At 44.0% G+C, this 18347-nt stretch overlaps 1 protein-coding gene across 2 annotated transcripts in view; it reads left to right on the top strand.

Annotated features, from left to right (window-relative positions):
* TMEM260 (transmembrane protein 260) overlaps positions 1-17686 on the top strand; it is a 40618-nt gene extending 22932 nt beyond the window's left edge. The window contains exons 4-16 of one of the 2 annotated variants that reach the window (XM_067295128.1): positions 1678-1855; positions 4489-4602; positions 6786-6965; positions 9348-9388; positions 9790-9873; positions 10085-10202; positions 10597-10769; positions 12220-12391; positions 12993-13141; positions 14040-14216; positions 15180-15233; positions 15672-15762; positions 16834-17686. In XM_067295128.1, coding sequence (XP_067151229.1) covers positions 1678-1855; positions 4489-4602; positions 6786-6965; positions 9348-9388; positions 9790-9873; positions 10085-10202; positions 10597-10769; positions 12220-12391; positions 12993-13141; positions 14040-14216; positions 15180-15233; positions 15672-15762; positions 16834-17109 — 1807 coding nt within the window. In that variant the 3' untranslated portion in view covers positions 17110-17686. The remainder of the gene's footprint in view (positions 1-1677; positions 1856-4488; positions 4603-6785; positions 6966-9347; positions 9389-9789; positions 9874-10084; positions 10203-10596; positions 10770-12219; positions 12392-12992; positions 13142-14039; positions 14217-15179; positions 15234-15671; positions 15763-16833) is intronic. The other variant, XM_067295129.1, reaches the window with a different exon arrangement.
* The last annotated feature ends 661 nt before the right edge of the window (positions 17687-18347 follow it).

The following is an 18347-nucleotide window of genomic DNA, read 5'->3' as shown; positions in this document are numbered from 1 at the left end:
AACGGAGACCTTCTTCCCAAGTCTTTCTGCCATCCTCTCTTCCCCATGAATGCTGCCTCCTATTTTTTTAATGGACTGAAAATTCCAGTCCTGACTGCACAGGTCCTTCTCTAACATCTTCTGTGTTATGTTGGCTTTTCAGTGTGCTCGAGAGACTGAGGGAGCTTAGGTTGTTCCAGAGAAGTGGGAAAAAAAGATAAACAAGGAGAAGAGCCCTTTCTAGCGAGTGCTCTACCAGCTCCTCCCTTGTTTTTGTTCACAGGGGCTACAGGTTTTGTTTTCTTGGTCTTCATTTATCTCAAAGTTATGACTTGTGAAGAAGCCCATAAGCAAATCTTAGGTGGATACCCACTGCTTAGATTCCCTGATGGGCAATCCCAGCCAGGCTGAGTAACCTTGGGACTTCACTCTGATTGTGGTAGAGGATATAGTCAGTATTGAGGAGCAACTTAAACAGGTAGCTGGATGAACAGGTTGGTTAGCTTATAATAATTTTGTTTTAAACTTTCTTGGCAACACAAGTTATTTTTGAAAATGCAAAGTCTAAATGGAAATGTGTGTAATGGGGAGAGGCAGATCACACCTCAGACTAGAAAAATACCTGGGTCATAGTAAAGCCTGGTTTAGTCTCACAGCTTGGATGAATTTTTGGACAGGAGCCCTGACCATAGCCCCGGCTATTTATGTCTTTGAGTAAGACATGATTGTAGTTGTGGTACCCTATGTGGCATCTTTTCAAGGTGACTTCATGAGGTATAGGCCCCCCCAAACAGCCAAGTTTCAACAGAGTTCAAAGTAGAGAACTTGGGCTGCCCCTTAATGCAACGAGGGAGCCAGAGCCGCTATTGAAGACCCGATGTAATAGGCTTCTTGAGCTAAATCCCACCTTGTGGGCTCTCCACGCCTGCTGCAGCATCCAGCCGATTTGGGAGAGTGGCTCCGTGGAGAGCGTGCGCCGTAATCCAATCTGGGAGTCACAAAGGTGGCGATTACTGTAGCGGGGCCAAGCTTTGCCGGGGAGCTTGCAGACGTCCAAGCGCTGGGTGCTTCATGCCTCTTCCTCTGTGTCTTCTGCTTGTTGGAGCTGACCCCCGTTTTCTCTTCCCCTTGGCCTCGCTCCTAGCTCCAGCGGGCACATTTCCCTTCTGGGGCCCTCAGCGCTCCAATCCTCACCCACCCCCAAGAAACTAAAACCTCCTCTATGGGAAAGCTCTCCTAATGCTGTCCATCATGAATAGCTCTAATCCACTCTATTCAGTGTCTTGATGAATTAAGGTTGCACCGTTGCTCATATTTCCTCTAGCTGAGAGTATCCCGTTAAAAGCATGACTCTCTGGCTTGGTACACCATGACCCACTATGTCACTGCTCATCAGGGTTTCTGAACTGGCTTCAGTACTGGAAGTTTTCATAATGCTTGAAAGAAAAAGCCTGTCTGGCTCGCCGGCCATTTGGTATTGAGGGGCTGCGTTCAGCGGTTTGCAGATACACAGGATGGCTTCCTAATTGTAATTTTGTGTAAGGAAATTATTAAGAAGATATTAACCATATAATGTTTTGGAAGGGTGCTGGGTGGCAGTCATAATTTCTGCTGCTACAGTATGTTTAAAAAAAAAAAAGGACAATAAAGTAGGCTTTTTTGTTGGAAAAGAAGATTTCATGTTATCTGTGTTTGCAGGCTTTCTGGCTCATATGCTGGAGGAATCCTTGCTGCGGGGGTGTTTTCATTTTCTCGTCTAACATGGCAGTGGTCCATCGCAGCAGAGGTTTTTAGCTTAAACAATCTGTTTGTGGGGCTGCTTATGGCTCTCACCGCGCATTTTGAGGAGGCATCCACTGCGAAAGAGAGATCAAAGGTAAAACATCTCAAGCTAAGTGAATAGTTCTTTATTTTCTTTCAATTAGTTAGCATGCATCTGTTTAATTTCTTATTCACTTAGCATTAATTTGACTTTCTTTAAATAGGCAAGGTCAGATTTTGGGACTGTGTTCAGCACCTCTTCTCAGTGATGTTGATTCCTGGCCTGCCTGGGTTTTTGAAAGTGCTAAACCTTTAAAAATCTGTCCATGCTGTTTAAGAACTGAGTTGGGACTTTGTTGGGTGGGATTTTGTTGTTGTTTTACACACACACTCAGTGGAAAGAGGAAAACCAAAATCATTTTCATTTGAATGTTTTGGTGCAAAGTTTGGTTTCCTGCATCAGAGACTCAAAGTAAGCTGTGAGTGTTCAAGCTTTTGTTTTATGAACTGATCTATTTCCTGAGGGTAAACAGCTGCATCATACAGAAATCTTCATCTAGTTGGAAACCCAAGTGTCTACTGAAAAACAGAAAAGACCAAAATTTTCATCAGTTCTATGCAGTTCAATGCATAGTCTTTTAAAATTAAATGTGCCCCTAAAATAATGACATTATTAAATACAGAGACATTAAATTTCATGCTACCTTCTCTACTTTATAAAAAGACTGTGCATTCAAATGATATTTTGATTTTAGGATGCTCACTGATTGTGTTCTTTCTATTCCTGTTTGCCTGAACATCTGATCTCTTCTCTTGCAGACCTGCCTGCTGTTACTTCCATGAATTGTGTGAATAAAATGATTTTTGTAGGGCTACCCTAGAATTTCAGGAGTCCAAAGTGGTAGTTTACTCAGCTTACTGACTTCTCAAATAACATGTTTCATTGTTGGCTATAAATGGTTTCTTTTATCATTTGATTTTTTTCATTTTCTGATCAGTTCTGTCCCAAGATCCCTAATACTGAACTCCGCAAAGATGGAGTTGGGCATTTTCCAAGCTGCTTCCATGATTTATGTGGCCAGTCTCTGACGGCATTTTCAAAGGAGATTTTCAGAAGCAGTTAATGAGTTTGTTTCAGCTTTTTGGGTGTCCTGCTTCCCACACCTTGAAGAGGCCAGGTTTCAAAGAGCAAGTTCTCAACACTTGTCAGAAATCACGCCTTCTTGCAGACATCTTCAGGGGGGCGCTTAGAACTCATGAATACACTTGAAAAATTTGTCTGGTTGTCCCGAGTCCCGCAGGGCAGGTCTGAAGCCCACGAGTGTAGTCCTGAAATTACGGTGAATGTTTTGGTGGCAAAGCAGCATCCAATGTTGAATACCAGCCGGTCAATAAAAATTGCTGCATGATCCCCCTCATGCAGTCAAAGGCAGGTGCTTGCATCTCGCCCATCTTCTTTCCAATGACTGAAGGAAGCAGGGGGATGCTCTAATGAGAGTTAAAAATGCCCATCCTCCCAGGGGAGGGCTGGGGAGGTGAGGGCGGGTTGTTGGCTCCTGTCTGCCGACTCCTGTGGGACTCTGATGGCTTTTTGTCAGTGAGGGGCTGCCCTGGGACATGGGTAGAGCCTGGCTTTAGGGTGTAGCATGGATCAGATGGCTGGTGGTAGAGGAGGAGACAGGGAATTCAGAGGAGGGGTGGGGTCTGGTGGTGAAAGTGGCCCAGACCCAGGGTTTATATATGGTTTAGTTCTTATAGTAGCCTGGTCCTAGCCCACCTGAATGAAGAGGACTCAGCACTGGTATGGCTGGTGAAGGACTGGGGGCTGAGCAGAGCATATGGTAGTGTGGGGTGGAAAGAGGCTTTTGTTAGTGTCAGGCCATGTTACCAGTAATGAAACCGTGAATAATCTGGAATGGATACCAGAAATATTCTGCACCATGCTGCGTAGCCTGGGTACATTACCTGTTTTATCAGAAAACTCTTTTAGAGATGCTCTAAATAGAGTTTTTAGACTAGTGAGATCTGTTGCATGTAATTCCCTTTGCCTAGGAAGTTTGTGTAGCCTTGACTTTAGCCTTCTGTACCCGAGGAAGAGGAAAAAATCATGTTTGTTATTTAAAATGATGTCTCTGTACATAATAATGGCATTATTTTGGGGTATTATATCTGAAAAATTTGGAGCGACTACTTGGCAGTCTCCTCTTCCCAGCAGTACTGGATTCCTGTTCTCATGGTTCAGGTGGGGGATAGGGGCAGTGGTACCCCGGGGGCAGGCTAGGACAGCTCTAGGGGAAATTTCACATTTGGGAGAAAAGGTGGCAGGTTGTCTAACATGGGGGAGTCTGGAGACACTAGGAGTCTGCCCGGCATGTGGCAGGTCACTAAAGTGGTTGGCTCCCCATGACCTGTGCAGGTCCTTATATTGGTTGAGCCTAATTGCTGTGAATTTGAATTTGTAGACTACATCGTTACAGCATGATAATGCTACTTATGATCTCTGTGTACATTGAGAAATAGCCACTCAGCTGCTCAGCCTAACATTTCTTAAGTATGTTTTCTGTTAAACAAATAACATCTTTCTATAAATAGTCTAAAATAACTTGTGTTATCTGTGTTGCCATTGGCTAGTGCTCAGTGGTATACCTGCCTTTCTTCTGCAAGTGTGCTGTGGGCTGCGTTGAAGCTGTTTTGGTGTCTCGATGTTTCTGCAAACTCTAATCGTGAGTTCTTTTCCCTTCCTTCCAGATCTCCAAATTCGGTGCCTTTTGCTGCGGGCTAAGTTTGTGCAATCAGCACACGATAGTGCTTTATATTGTTTGTATTGTGCCTTGGGTTCTCGTCCGGCTTTTCAGAAAAATGGTAGGTATTTTAACTCTTGCTGATTCATGGCTCCTATAGCTTGTTTTAAAGCAGTTAGCAATTTTTCTTTCCGAGCACTTGTATCACTTTTATGTTGATGTATGAACAGTGACAGTTAATGGTCTGTCTAACCTAGTCAGTCATAATCCACTGAAGTTACAGTCCATCAGTCTGACATCAGAGCTGCAGATTACAATTTAGGGGCTTTGGAGCTGTCACTCACGTGAGCAGTCTGCGACCTGTCCGTTCATCCTGGCACGGGACTCTGGTCCCAGCTGTTTACAACGTACCGAGTATGCTGTCATGACACTGACAGAGCTAAAAACTGCTCCGTGTGTAGGAAACGAGCGTGTTCAGTGACCTACCACAAACTGGAAAATAGGTAAACACACAGAGGATTGTGCTGGTGAGAAGTCACAGGCGTGAGCAATCAGGGCTCTGCTTCCCCAGCTGACGGTGCAGGATTTCTCATGACTCTCCAGGTGAGTTTCTGTATGTTGATTCCCTCATGGTAGCGAATGAAAGCATCAGCTCTTACTGCACAGCATCGTGCACCTACTGAGGCTGTCAACAGTCGAAGACGCTGCCAGAATGAACAGCACAGCAAGAAAGGAGCCTTTTATCTCCCACCAGAGATCCTCTTCTTAGGATGTCCAGCTGGTGCTGAACTGTTGGGATCTTTTTAGACCTCTTTATTAAGCTTGGTCATTGGGTTACAAGGTGAAAACAGCCTCTTTGCACGTCTGGCTCACTAAGGTGCTGTGCTTCTGTCTGGATTAGGCTCCAAAGTCCCATTCACAGGTTGTACAATGCTCTTGTCTGCCGAAGTGACCTGCTGTAAGTCCCTCTGTCTAGCTGGCTGCAGATGTGCTGTAGGAACTCTAGTTTGTCCTGCAAAGGGCTGCTTACCTCGAAGACGCACATGCTCTGATGACTTTACGAGTGGCCCTGAGAAAGCTCCACCTCTCCTCTCTCTCTCCTTTGCTCCCTGAAGGTGACAGCAGTTCAGACTTCTGCTGTTTCAGTTCTGCTTCTATTTCTCCACCCTCAACCTGATAAATCAGCCATGCTTCTGGGCAACAGTACAGGTTATAATTAAGCCCAGGGTGAAGTGCATGAGCTACATTAGATGAGATGCAGCTCAGACAAGCTTGATCCAAAATCTTCCGGTCACCAAAACCCTTTTTGACTATGTATTTCATTTGACAACATGATGATGCACTTCTGCAATATATCTGTGCTCTTTAAATGGAGCCTTTTTTCAACCGGGGAGGCCCAGAGAGACTGCTGTGAGTTGCAGCAGAAGAGTGCTGTGCCGATGTAACGTTCCTTGGAAACACTTCGGATAGGCCAGTAGTGCCTGCTGCAGAAAGCCATCTAGTACGATGGATATTTGATTGAATGTGGTGCCTTTCAGTAAAAAACCCCCTGCCTTCCTCCTGAAGGAATTTCAGCCAACTTTATCAAGCTACCTTTTCTGCTTTGTAGGTTGTCACTTTGAATGGTGTGTCTTCCACATAACCCCAAACAGTAAAGGAAGTACTTTGATTGACAGGACAGTGGCTAATGATAAAGCAAGCGTGCACTATTCTAGGGTGGGATTTTCCAAAGCACTTAAAGGAGTTAGGCACAGAAGTCCCTTTGAAAGTCTTGTCTTCCTGACCCCTTAGGCAGTCTTGAAAATCCCACCCCAAAATTGGCCTATCCAATTTAGCCATTTAACCATCATGATAAAGTAAATGGCAAAACTGACTCCTGATGATGGTGATGATGTGTGTAGTTGTACTAGAGCAGCATTTTTTTTTGCCAGATGGAATACCAGCCAACTCCTAATCACTGCAAAGTGGGTTATCTCAGCCTTGCAGTGCTTCAGCCATCTATGCATGTCATGCCATGATTTAAATGTGAAAGATGCAATGAGTATGATACTCATGAGTCCTAGCTAATATTATTTGCTTCACTTAAATTTCACCCTGCCATGCAAAGGAGATCAGTTTGATGCAGTTTCCTGGTAATCCACAAAATCGTAAGGTTTAACATAGCATTTTGTAGGGACTTACTATAAATTGAGAGATCAGCTCTGTGTAAATATATTTGATGTTTTTTCTTTATCTGTTCTTGAAGTTCCAGCGTGATTAAGCTAAAATAAACATTGTTATGCAATATGACATATTTTGGTGCAGGAATTGTCCCTAGGCCATTTGTTGAAGTTGGGTTTATGCTTCTTGGCTGGTTTGCTGCCTTATCTCTATCTGCCGGCTTCATCCTACCTCAATCGAGCCCGTTGGACGTGGGGAGACCAGACGACTTTTCAAGGATTTTTGACCCATTTTCTCAGGGAAGAATATGGGACGTTCAATCTGGTAAATATGTGTCATTTTCTAACAGACTTTCTTCTGAAGTTATGCCGTAGCAGAACCTTTCTATTCATGATATTTAATGGCTTGCAGGGGAAGAAACTGAAAGCGTTGCTTCTTTAGCATTTATGATTTTGACCTACTGATCTGTCAGGTTTTCTGGGAGTAGATCAGATGGCTGGTAAACCACAGAAATCATTCTCTTTACCTTTATGGGATGAGTCGTATTATTTATTGGGAACTCTACAGGTGTTTCGTATTCATAATAACCCAAAGAGCAAGCTGTTCTAGAGAGAGGTGATAACATCAATTTCATATGTTTCTTTTTTTAAGATAAATGATTGTCCTTTTTTATTGTTTTAAACTCAGCTATTTTAAAAGGTCACAAGCAGTTTTTACTGTTTTACCTTAAAAAGAAATTCCTCTAACTCCTTGGTAATATTTTATTGAAATGAATGATAGGTTTGGGGGTCTCTGATCTGAATTATTCTGACTAGTCTGTGCTTTTGCAAATGGAGGGAGGTATTATGTGGCTGTTTGCTGAGCATAGGGTTTGCATCTGTCTTCTCCAGCCCTGATGTAGATTTTTGGCTTCCAGCCACCCAAGGCCCTTCTTTCCATCCCGCTTCAGAGAATTCAGTGCAGGGGGGTGGGAAATTGCACCATCAGGACAAAAAAAGAAAAAAAGTTTTACATATCATTTCATTCATCTGGATCAGCAGCCTTCACATCCTTGGAAATTACGTCCTGTGCATGGAGCAGCTGCATCCAGCCTTTGCTACCCAGCAAGCACGGTTGGCATTTCAATGCATGCTCTTACAGCCTTCTCCGAGAGCCGTGTACTGTAGTATCTGAGGCAAAAGATGTGATAATTCCTGCTGCTGGCACTTAATCTTTACAAAACTCCTAGAGAGATATGATCCACCCTCTGAAGGACTTCTGAGATTTCCCCTGTTGTCCTATTCCCAGCTGTCTTCTGAGAATTAGACTCCATTGGGCGGAACAATACCAAGGCATGCAAATCCTGTAACTCTTTTCTCCTTTAGATGTGGTGAATTCAAGTTGATGTTCAAGAGGCTTACGGATGGACTGCATGTAATTCTGCACCACAAATCATATTTACTTCCATATTCCCAAGAGGGATCCTCTGGAGTAGAGCTTGCGTGAAGTGGTAGCAATAAATGCAGCAAAATCCTGTGCAACATGCTCTAGGTGACCCTGCTTGAGCAGGGGGGGTTGGACTAGATGATTTCCAGAGGTCCCTTCCAACCTCAGCCATTCTGTGATTCTGTGAAAATCCGAATGTTTGGTCCTGATTCCAGTTAAGCTAATGCTCGAGCCCTGCCTGGATGGATAGACAGCCATTGAGTCTCAGAGAAGGCTCCGTTTTAAGGACAGGTCAGAAAACCAGAGAGAAGACTGGATGCTGGAGAGGACACTTCTCTCCCGAGATCCCTGCAGAGCTGGCCTGCTTCCTGGTGGAAGCACAAAGGTTGTGCAGCACTGTGACTCTGGCTTTATGGGTCGAACTGCCGAAGTCTCAACCTAGAGGCTGAGGGTCAACAAGCCCTTTTCTTGCAAGGGACACGTCTGGAGCCAGAAGCTGCCACAGCTGCCCTCAGGTGCCAGCAGGATGGAGCTTGTGCAAGAAGTAAAAACCTATGAGATGGAAGGCAAGAGGTAGTGGTGGCACGTAGTGGCCTGTGGGCTGGCTTTCCTTCCTTTTTAATTAACAATTTCATTTTTACTGAGATTCCTTCTAGACCTCCTGGGTCACCTTACCACGTATCTTTTCTCTGGTAGTCATGGCTTTTCCACCAAGCCCTTGCAAAGCTAGGGCCTCACCTCCACTGAGCATGTCTTGTTTCCCAGACTTGTACCATGGACTGTCTGTCTCTGCAGTGAAGAACGTCATGCATCCATGCAGCTCTGGCTCTGGGAAGGCAGAGAGGGCACAAGCGAGTCCGATTAGCATGCAGGAAGCCCATGTGCTCATCTCAGGCTGCTGGGAGAAGTCCCAGAAAATACTATGCCAATATAGCGGAGATCATAGCTAAACTGTACAGTATGTTTGGGTTGGAGGGAGATAATTTTGTAGTACCTGAAATAAGGTATTCTTAGTGTGTTCACTAAACCCTGCACACTTTTATGATTGAAGACAAGTACCTGGAAGAAAATCTTGCAGTGAAGGTTTGAGTAGAGTTTACTGGCTTTTTCATTTAAGCAATAACTGTTCCCTGTGGCAACTTTGTGGTACCACCTGGAGGGGTTGTGGAGGAGCCTCTTGTGCCCGGGACTCTGCAAACAGAATGAAAAGACTTTCTTTGCCCCAGTGATACGTCAATCAGCGTGTGGGTTTCTCATGGGTTTTCTTTCTTTTTAATCTAGGCCAAAGCAGAGACGGGATCCAGTATGAGAGAGATATTGGTGTGAGTAAAATCTTGATTGCACTTTCTAGTTGAGAGAAACCTGTCGCTACCCCTGTCGCTTTTCTCAAGGTAGCTCCTTTCCTGTAGTCACCTTGGCTTTTTTCAGAGCCAGGTGCCTGAGATGAGGGAGAAATGGGCCATGCATGTCCGGCACTGGGACAACATGCCCATGTCCAGCTGACTGGACTCTGTTGAAGTCAAAATGCTGGTTTTCCCCCTCCCCAGTGATCTTTCATTTAAAATTTTAAAGTTAAAAAATAGGTTTGTTCCCATTTCCAGTAGACTTAATCACAGCAGAATGGAATATGTTATGTTGTGCTTATGCTCTGCTTCTCTTGACGCTTTAATTTGGCACTGGGGCGATTTGGGGATGAAGCAGACATGCATTAATTTCTCCACAGTTTTCAGCTGACGCAGATGAAGTCTGAGCTCTCCCTTGCTGTCCTCACCCTGGCGCTCGTGGCCTGTTTAAGTGCAGCCCTGCCGTAAGTTGGAGGAGAATATTTGCTCCGATGTGCACTTCCTTACTGACTGAATGGTGATCTTTGGGGTGCTTTCTCTGCCTTATGCCAAAATAGATCTAGTCTAATTCCCAGTATTAAATGTGCTGGGGTAGCAGAGAGGTAGTTTTCAAGTGCATATAACTTTTGTCTCCTTTTTAATCATGCCACTAGAACATTATGTTGTTTTTTATAGGACAAAGCGGCAGAAGTGGCCCGTGATTTGGCTCTTCACTGGAATGCTCTGTGTTTATTCACTGTTCTTTGCTTGGAGGGCAAATTTGGATATTACAAAACCTCTGTTTTTGGGTGTGGTGAGTTTCATTCCAAAAATTGCTCTGGGGTGTTAGTTTTTGGAAGGAGCCTCTTTCTTGCTTAGTTGGCTACTGTTACCCCTGATAATCATGAGCAGGTGGTCATCTTAGTGCTGCCTAAGGGGCAAAAATACATCCAGATATTCTGTTTGCTTATAACTGGGGAAACAGAAATACGATCTCTGCGAATTTGGAAATGTGATTTGCGATTAAAATGTGATTAAAAGATATCCCCTGTCTGCTCCCCTTCTTTAATCTCTGCCTGCTGTTAAACTGTGAGCTTTTCAGCCCGGAGACCATCCTGTCCTGAAAAAGTGGACCCATGTCCTAAATAAATAAACATTAATGTCATGCCTGTCACTTGGATACATCCTCTGTGTACATTGTTTCTTAGGTGGAACGATTTTGGATGCAGAGCAACGCAGCAGTCGCTGTGCTAGCGGGTCTGGGACTGGCCTGGCTTATCTCTCTCGGAAACGCCGCGCTGGAGAACAGCCGGGCGCTGCCGTGTCTGGAGTGGCTTTCTGCTATCGCTCTTGTTACTTGTCAAGTTTGTGCCAATTACAGGTAACAGATACCCTGGGAGCGCGCAGTGCTGCGACTTCCCGGGTCTGCGGGGTGAAGTGCAGGCTGGACGCTATTTTAAACCCCTCCTTCTGCTTCTTGAGTTTCTGTCTTTGTCTCTAAAGGAAAAGGGCATTTTGGGGGCACGGGGCTTGGGGTTGCGGGACAGAGGGTTGTTCTTCCACTGGCAAAGCCAGCAGGAAGTGAAGGAGCTGAAGGCTCTAGGGAGGGGGACAGCAGGCTCCGAGGCAGGCTCCCGTATTCCCTCAGCCAGGACCAGAGTGGCCTCAGATTACATCTGTAAGCGGGTCTGATTGATACCCTTTCTTTGAGCCATGGAAAGAAGAGCCCTCTGATCCCATCTCTTCCACCCTCACTGGTATTTCCTGATCTCTTGATGGCACGAATCAAGGCTCCCATCTAAGCTTGGGAGGTCACAGCTTGCAGGAATGGAGTCTGCCCTACTCCCTTGTTTGGTTTCCCCAGTATCACCAAGGCTGTTTAAACCAGGGTATCTTATGGGTTGAAGGAAGAAAACCGTGTAGATATATAAACTTTTCATGAAAGAAAGCTATAAATCTGTACTTTAGTTCCTAAGGTTTACAGAATTCATTTGACCTGGACAGTCATCTTGTCTTTCCATTGCTTTGCTTTAGGTTTTCATGTGCCCTGGGATTTTTTTTCTTTATTTTTTCTATTTGAGGAACTAGATCTGTAGTGTAGGGCTTCTTTATCCCATAGCCACACTGAAGACTCTCCAGTGGTTTGGACAGAAATCAATCTAGTAGTAGGGATGCTCAGGTAGAGAGAGGTTTGCCAGCTGGTGAAGTATAGAGCTCACAGACTACTTACGCATGAATCCTTCCTTCATGCACACGCATCTTTTCGCAAAGGCCTGTCCATAGGTGCCCTGAGCCAGTCATGTAATGTCCTGTTCTTGGGTCTGTACCTGCCACCTGGAGTATGCACATACTGGGAAACACAGGCGTTGGTGAGCACGTGCACGCGTGCACACACACACACACACACACACACGATTGTGTAACAAAAAGGGTCTAATCTCAGGTAATGTAAATCTACCTCTATCTGATCATACAAAAACTTGGCTTTTTTAACGCATTATACTGGCACTTCCAGCTCCAACTAATAAGCTGGTAGGTTTAGCCCAAGAGAAAATCAGAATTGAGATGAAGGTGTGTAATGAGTGTGTATTTTGTCAAAATTAGTGGCTAATGTCTCTGTTGCTGTTTTTTGGGGAACTTCAGTCTAAATGCTTCATTTCTGTGCCTTGGTTTCTTGGCAATGGCAATGATGCTGTTCAGCAAGATCTGACCGGGGCAAAGGACTTGCTATATTTTCCTGTGGATGCTTATTGCATAAAATTGTTCTGAAGAAATTCAAAGCCATGCAAATATCAAATTTTAAGATACTGTTTTTCATCTATTCTCTTAAGTGCTTGTGATCAAAGCAGCAATTATGTTGTTGATAACTTTGCAAGAAATCTGCTGTCCTCGATGCCAACGGGTGCGGTGATCCTGCTAAGAGGAGACTTACCTGGGAATGCTCTTCGTTACGTTCATTACTGTGAAGGAATGAGGCCAGATATCACATTAGTGGACCAGGAGGTAGGTTCAAAAAGGGTTATTGAAAGAGGTAACAGACCGATTTAAAAATAGGAAGCAAAAGTTCATTTGTTCCCTTCTCTCCTCGAGGCTTTGTTGAAATAAAAATCATGATGCTGAAATAAAATTGGTTTGTAAATGGTCATGGGTAGTCCTCGGTCTGCTGGGAGAATCCAGGCTTGGAGATGGGGCACAGTGTGGAAGCCCCATTCAAACCCTCCAAAGCTTGTCCTTTCACTGCCACATCAGTGCTTGGACTTGGCTTTGCAACAAGGGTTTGTGTCCTATTGGCAAAACTGAAACCCACAGCCTCGTATTTAACCAAACCAAACCAAAGCCCCGTTGTGTCTCTTATATCAGCAGTAGGTGCTCCCTGTTTCCTTAGAGCTTTTCCCTCTTGAAGGGGAGGACTGTGTGCCTCTAGGCAGGAACCGCTGGTAATCTGATCTGGTGGTGTGATCCCGGACAGTTGCTAAAGCGGGAGGTGACCCTTAATGAACAAATAGAGTCGTTACTTGTGCAGAAACAGTTTGCTACGCTTCTGGATGTAAAATAGATGAAAACTTTGTTTCTTGTTTTAATTATGCTAATATTTTGGTGATAGATGATGACTTATGAGTGGTATTTACCAAAGCTGGCAAAGCATTTACCTGGCATTTATTTTCCTGGGAACCGGTGGAATCCTGTGGAAGGAGTATTACCTGATGGGACACTTGCTTTTAATCTCCATCGTTTCCTCAAAGTAAATAAACAGTAAGCATTTCTTTCATATGTAACAGCTTTCCTAAAATCTTCAACCTTTTTTCCTGAAATTCTTTATGGAACAGCTAGGTACTGCATCCAAAAGACCAATTTGCTCCACTGACTTCCTCCCTGGTGGTGAGATTATTTTTGCAATTAAAGTGAATATCTATGCAGAAGTAACTCCATCTGGATATACTGTTTTTTCTTGTTTGGAGATTGGTTTGGTTTTTAGAAAGGAAAACTAAGAAAGTGATTGGCAGAGAATATTTACTGATCTTTTTTTTCCTTTTGTTGACACATACATCTGAAAAAATGGAACGTTCCTGTGTACTCAGAATGACTATGGTTGGAGAGCAAATTGCTGCTGCTTCTCCTTCATGAACATTGTGGCCAACTTATTAGCATAGAGTGAATGTATTCCAGGAATAATCATCATATAAAAATAGCTTAGTAGGAGTGGAGAAAGGATTAGATTCTTGCATGAATAAGAATAGCATCTGCATTTAGACTAGCCAGGGTGAACCTTGCAAGTGTTGGTAGGCAGAAGAGCATTGCCAGGTGCAGGCAGGAAAAAACGGGCTTCTCGTTAGTGCTTCCGGCATGCTAGTGTGGTCCAACACAGGGGAGAGGACGTCTCCTCTCGTGGTGGCTCCTGTGTGGGCTGCGCTAGGTGTGCAGTGCCGGCTGGGGTCTTTGCTAGCAGCAGGAGAGCTGTCCTGTGGACTGACCTGGGAACATGCTCTTTCTGAGGTGAAATGCTCTGGGTGGGTATCTGCCACAGAAAATGTTTTGCTGCCTAAGACCTGTCCCGTTGCACCGATGCGGAGTGTACAGCTTGCTCTAGTATGCAGTGTCGCCCAAGGCCTGTGGCATGGCTTCACATTTGCTCTCTCTGTTTTTTTGGCAGTAAGGAAGTGTTTGTCTGCATAGGTCTTCATGAAGGGGACTCAACCTGGAGAAAGAGCTATTCGCTTTGGCCATGGGGTACCTGTGAAAAGTTGGTTCCTTCTGAAGTTGTCTTTGACCCAGGAGAGTGGATTCGTCTTACAAGAAATCTCTATAACTGGACTGAAGACTACGGAAGGTACAAGGCACAGACACAACTCTGTTCTTTTTTACTCATAATTCTTCTGCCAGCAGCATAACCACACCCACTGCAATGCTGCTGCACCTAACCTTTCTCCTCTGGGGCTGGTGGAACAGTGACTACTGCGGTTTGTGCAACTCTTTTGGCTTATCCAGTTCCGCTTATAGCATTGACATGACTGGACTGGGACTCTTAACACTCTTCTTGTCCACAAGTAGAGTGGTTGGTCCTTGTTTCTCTGAGCTTCACAGTCCTGATTCAGCAGGATGTTCTAGCACGTGTACTGGGGCTGATTCTGTTCCAGGGGACTTGGGGCCTTCACGAATACCATTGTATTCATTGGATTTGTGAACATGAATGAATACCTTGTTGAGTAAGGGTGTTTCTGAGGTACAGGTGCAAATGCTTAAGGGAATTGCAGCCAAATTTAAAATGACATAGCTCTTTTCTTTGAAAAATTAAGCATAAGCTGTAGTGATAGTTTTTTGTGTTTTAAAATATGTAATAAAAGAAATCTGCATGTGGTATTCTTGATAGTATTAAAAATAGAGAGGACATTTGTAGTCAAATATCAGGTCCAATTCTGATCTTAAAACTTGATCTGTTTTCCCTGTTGTCAGGGGCCAAAAAGACATTGAGGACATGGGACATCCAAAACTTTATATGTGATGAACTGAACTGGATGGATGGTAAAAAGCATCTCTCCCACTTGGAGAATAGCTGGGCTGCTGTGAGACACATAACATACCATAGACTGCTCCTATCCAGAAAGAAGAAGAAAGTTTTATGAGTGACTAAGGATCAGCTGAATTCCTTGCTGTCAGAGCCATAGGCTTCATGACAGACTTTTTTTCAGCCTGGGAGGTCTGTAGCTGCTAGAGTTGGAAGGGATGATTGTGCAACGGGTGAAATGCAGTGGCATGGATCCGGTGGCTGAATTTTGTTTTAATTCCTGTTTAGATTCAAGCCCTCTTCCTGGGAAGCTGTTGCGAATGAAGAGATGTGGCAAGCCAGGTGATGCTCCTTTGCTTCCCCTGCTTCCCCTCAACAGCTGATGAGCGATGCCAACTCACTGGCGTGGAATACACATCGAAATGGGCATTGATGGCGCATTGGTGTATTGGATATAAATGTGCCAAGCTTTAGAAGGAAAACATTGGCAGCATGAGACCAACAGTGCATTGCCTCTGGTAGATCCTTCTGGAAGGTGGTGGTTATTTTTAACTAATATGTTCTGCTCAGAGTGTCTTGAAGAAGCAGAGGGTAGTTTGGATATAGAGTGAGAAAATACATCATGGAAAGGAATTTGTTTTGCTGCAGACTTAAACAGCTTGTGTACTCTCCCATATGGTTAAAGAGATTAATGGACATGTTGAAGATGTGTGTGATCATATGATGTGACCTAGTCAGGCTAAGGAGTTGTTATAATGGATATTTTTCTTGTTTTCCTAGGATGAAAACAGCTTTCTTTATATTTGACCTTGCAGAAACTGCCAGTGTGACTGCAGAAACGAAATCACAACTTTACACATTTGCGTACACTGTAAGTCACATATTTTGGTTATGAATTCTCCCTGCAATCTCCATCCATTTTTTTAATTTCTCAGCTCCATAGAAATATCATGGTGTTTCCACATAGGTAGGTGGTCCTGTAATCTGCATTCTCCCTCGTTCATCCAAACCAGGAGCATAGAAGATTCAAAGAGATTTGTTCAGGGATTTTATTCATCCCTACTTGCCCTCTCGGTCACAGAGAATGCCAAAAGCTAACCAGTCAACACTCTGCTTTTGCTATAATTATGTTGTCTGTGTTGGGCTCCAAACCCATGCCAAGAGATTGCTTGTCCTGACGTCCCCTCTATGCACTTGTCCCCTCCGTCGTTATATAGTCATGCATCCGAGCCAGCAAGTGTAAAATCCAACAGTCTTCTCACTGCAGATTAATTCTGCTGCATTTCAAGCCAAAGAATGACATGCATAGGCTAGCGTAGGTATCTCTGGATATATCATACTGCCAGAGATGTCAACGGATGCACAAAATGATCAGTGAGTGTCAGCAGAGAGGAGGAATGTTTTATTCCCCAGCAAACCGTCAACAAATATTTTCCTTTAAATTCTTGCCGACTTTGCGGTGATTTTTGCTGTTCTGTTCAGCAAAGTTCACAGGCGCATGCCTGATGTTGAGCTTATGAATATTCCCTCTGAAGTCAACAGACTGCTTAAGTCCTGCAGAAGACATTCTGATCTCCTGAAATATTGAGTAAATGTCTTTCCAGGCACTGCAGTGAAATCTCTTTTCCCTCATCCGGTGTAACGTCTCTCTTGGGGAAGTGCATAATGTGCAGTGAGGTTATCTCGATCGTCTGTAATGTTTCATTTCCTAGAGCAGCTATTTGTTTAGAAACATTTTAGTCCCCTGTTGGGATTTGGATTCACACTATTGCGCACTGCATGGCAAACATGGAGTTTCAGAAATCTTCTGAGTCTGGATTTGGCTATCTAAATAACATCCGTCCTTTTAAAAACTATGGACAGTTTTGAAGTACCATTAAGATCTGTTTTTCTCCTCATTTAATTAACTTGTCCTTTTTTTTTTCCTTTTGTCCTTTAACAGTTGTACAAAGAAATTATCAACTCTCATCCAAAGTATCCAGTGAACTGGCACAAAAACTATGCAATAGCTTGTGAAAGGATGTTGCGTCTCCACCAGGTGGATGTGGATCCAGAAGCATTGCTCTCTGAAACTGTTAAACATTTCCTTCTGTACACTGAGAAAGCAGAGGACGATCCCCAGCGGCAGGATATTCTGCAGGCTGTAAAACACCTGAAGAAAGAGCTGCAGGTGCTGAGGAAAATGAAAAAAAAAGATCTGAAGCAGCAAGCTGTATAGAGCCTGTTTGACGTGCTTCCTGAAGCATCAAAATTTTGAAGTTGGGAGATAAAATTGAATTAGTCATTAATAATATGAGAATGGCTTTAAAAGGCGACAGAAATAACAGCAAAGAAGAAATCAAGTGTGATCGCCTTCATAGAATGTACTGTTGTTTGTTCTTTGATTGTCATTGCCAAATGAATATTTTGTAATGTTTTGTATGGGGAAAGTGCATCGCAAAATAAACTACTGGGTTTAAAAAAGAAGAGTTTTCTTTTAAAGAAAACCACTGAGCCTGTAATACTGTGAAGATTTTAATTTTGTTTACAAATGCAGCGTCCTTCATAGACGCAAAAAATGTATTTACGCTTTAAATGTTTCTTCTGTTACTGAGCAACAAGATCTTCTGCAGACATGTTCTTCAGGCTGTGCACTACCTGTGTGTTTTTACGGCCACGTGGCGGTGTGGTTAGGTAGGTTTCATCAGGTCAAGCGTGGCGTGCTGCTCTACCTGGCTGCACCTGTGCAGGGGACTGCTGCAGGCACAACCTGCCTGGGGACGGATGGAGTGACGCTGGCATGAGCTGGTAGGGTAAGCCCAAACCCAGCCCTTCCAGCCTTGCTTGCTTTGTGGGGAAGGTTATTTTCATTATGTTGCTGCAGTTAAGTTTATCCCAGCATAGAATACCGGTTTTCATATAGCAGGAAAGCAGCTTTCATTTTTCTTTGCAGACCACTGTGACGCCATGGGCAGTTGTGTGGCATCTCCTGGGCTGCATCAGTCTGGCAGAGAGGCCACGGTGCTGAGGTCCTGCGCTGGGGAAAGGAGAGCGGCTCAGTCAGTGGATTGCTTCCATGTGGCTCGTAGTGCCGATGCTCTTCTCCTTTGCCCTGTCTGGCAGGTACTGGAGATGTCAGAAGTGCAATTTTAGAACTTTTAGAATTTTTAGGGGACTTTAAAAAAAAACGGAGCATGAATCCATCCTGCTTTTCAATCCATCCTGAAGGCCAGGTGACTTGGTTCCCATGAGCTCCACTGCAAGATTCGACCCATTCCATTTTCAGAAAAAGTGACCTGAAATAACATGTCTGTCTTTCAGGATGTTTTGTTGATTGACATGGCCTTCAAAGGCTTAAAACGGACATCAAACTCTCCTTGGTATTATTAATGGCAATGTGTGATTGTCAGATTTTTCATACTTAGAGCTGTAGTTCCATGAGATCTCAGCCTGATTTTTTTGCAGGAGAAAAATTGC

This window comes from Apteryx mantelli, chromosome 4 (assembly GCF_036417845.1).
Source record: "Apteryx mantelli isolate bAptMan1 chromosome 4, bAptMan1.hap1, whole genome shotgun sequence".
Classification (NCBI taxonomy): domain Eukaryota; kingdom Metazoa; phylum Chordata; class Aves; order Apterygiformes; family Apterygidae; genus Apteryx; species Apteryx mantelli.
Note: the sequence above shows the minus strand (reverse complement) of the source record. Positions and strands in the feature narration are given on the sequence as shown.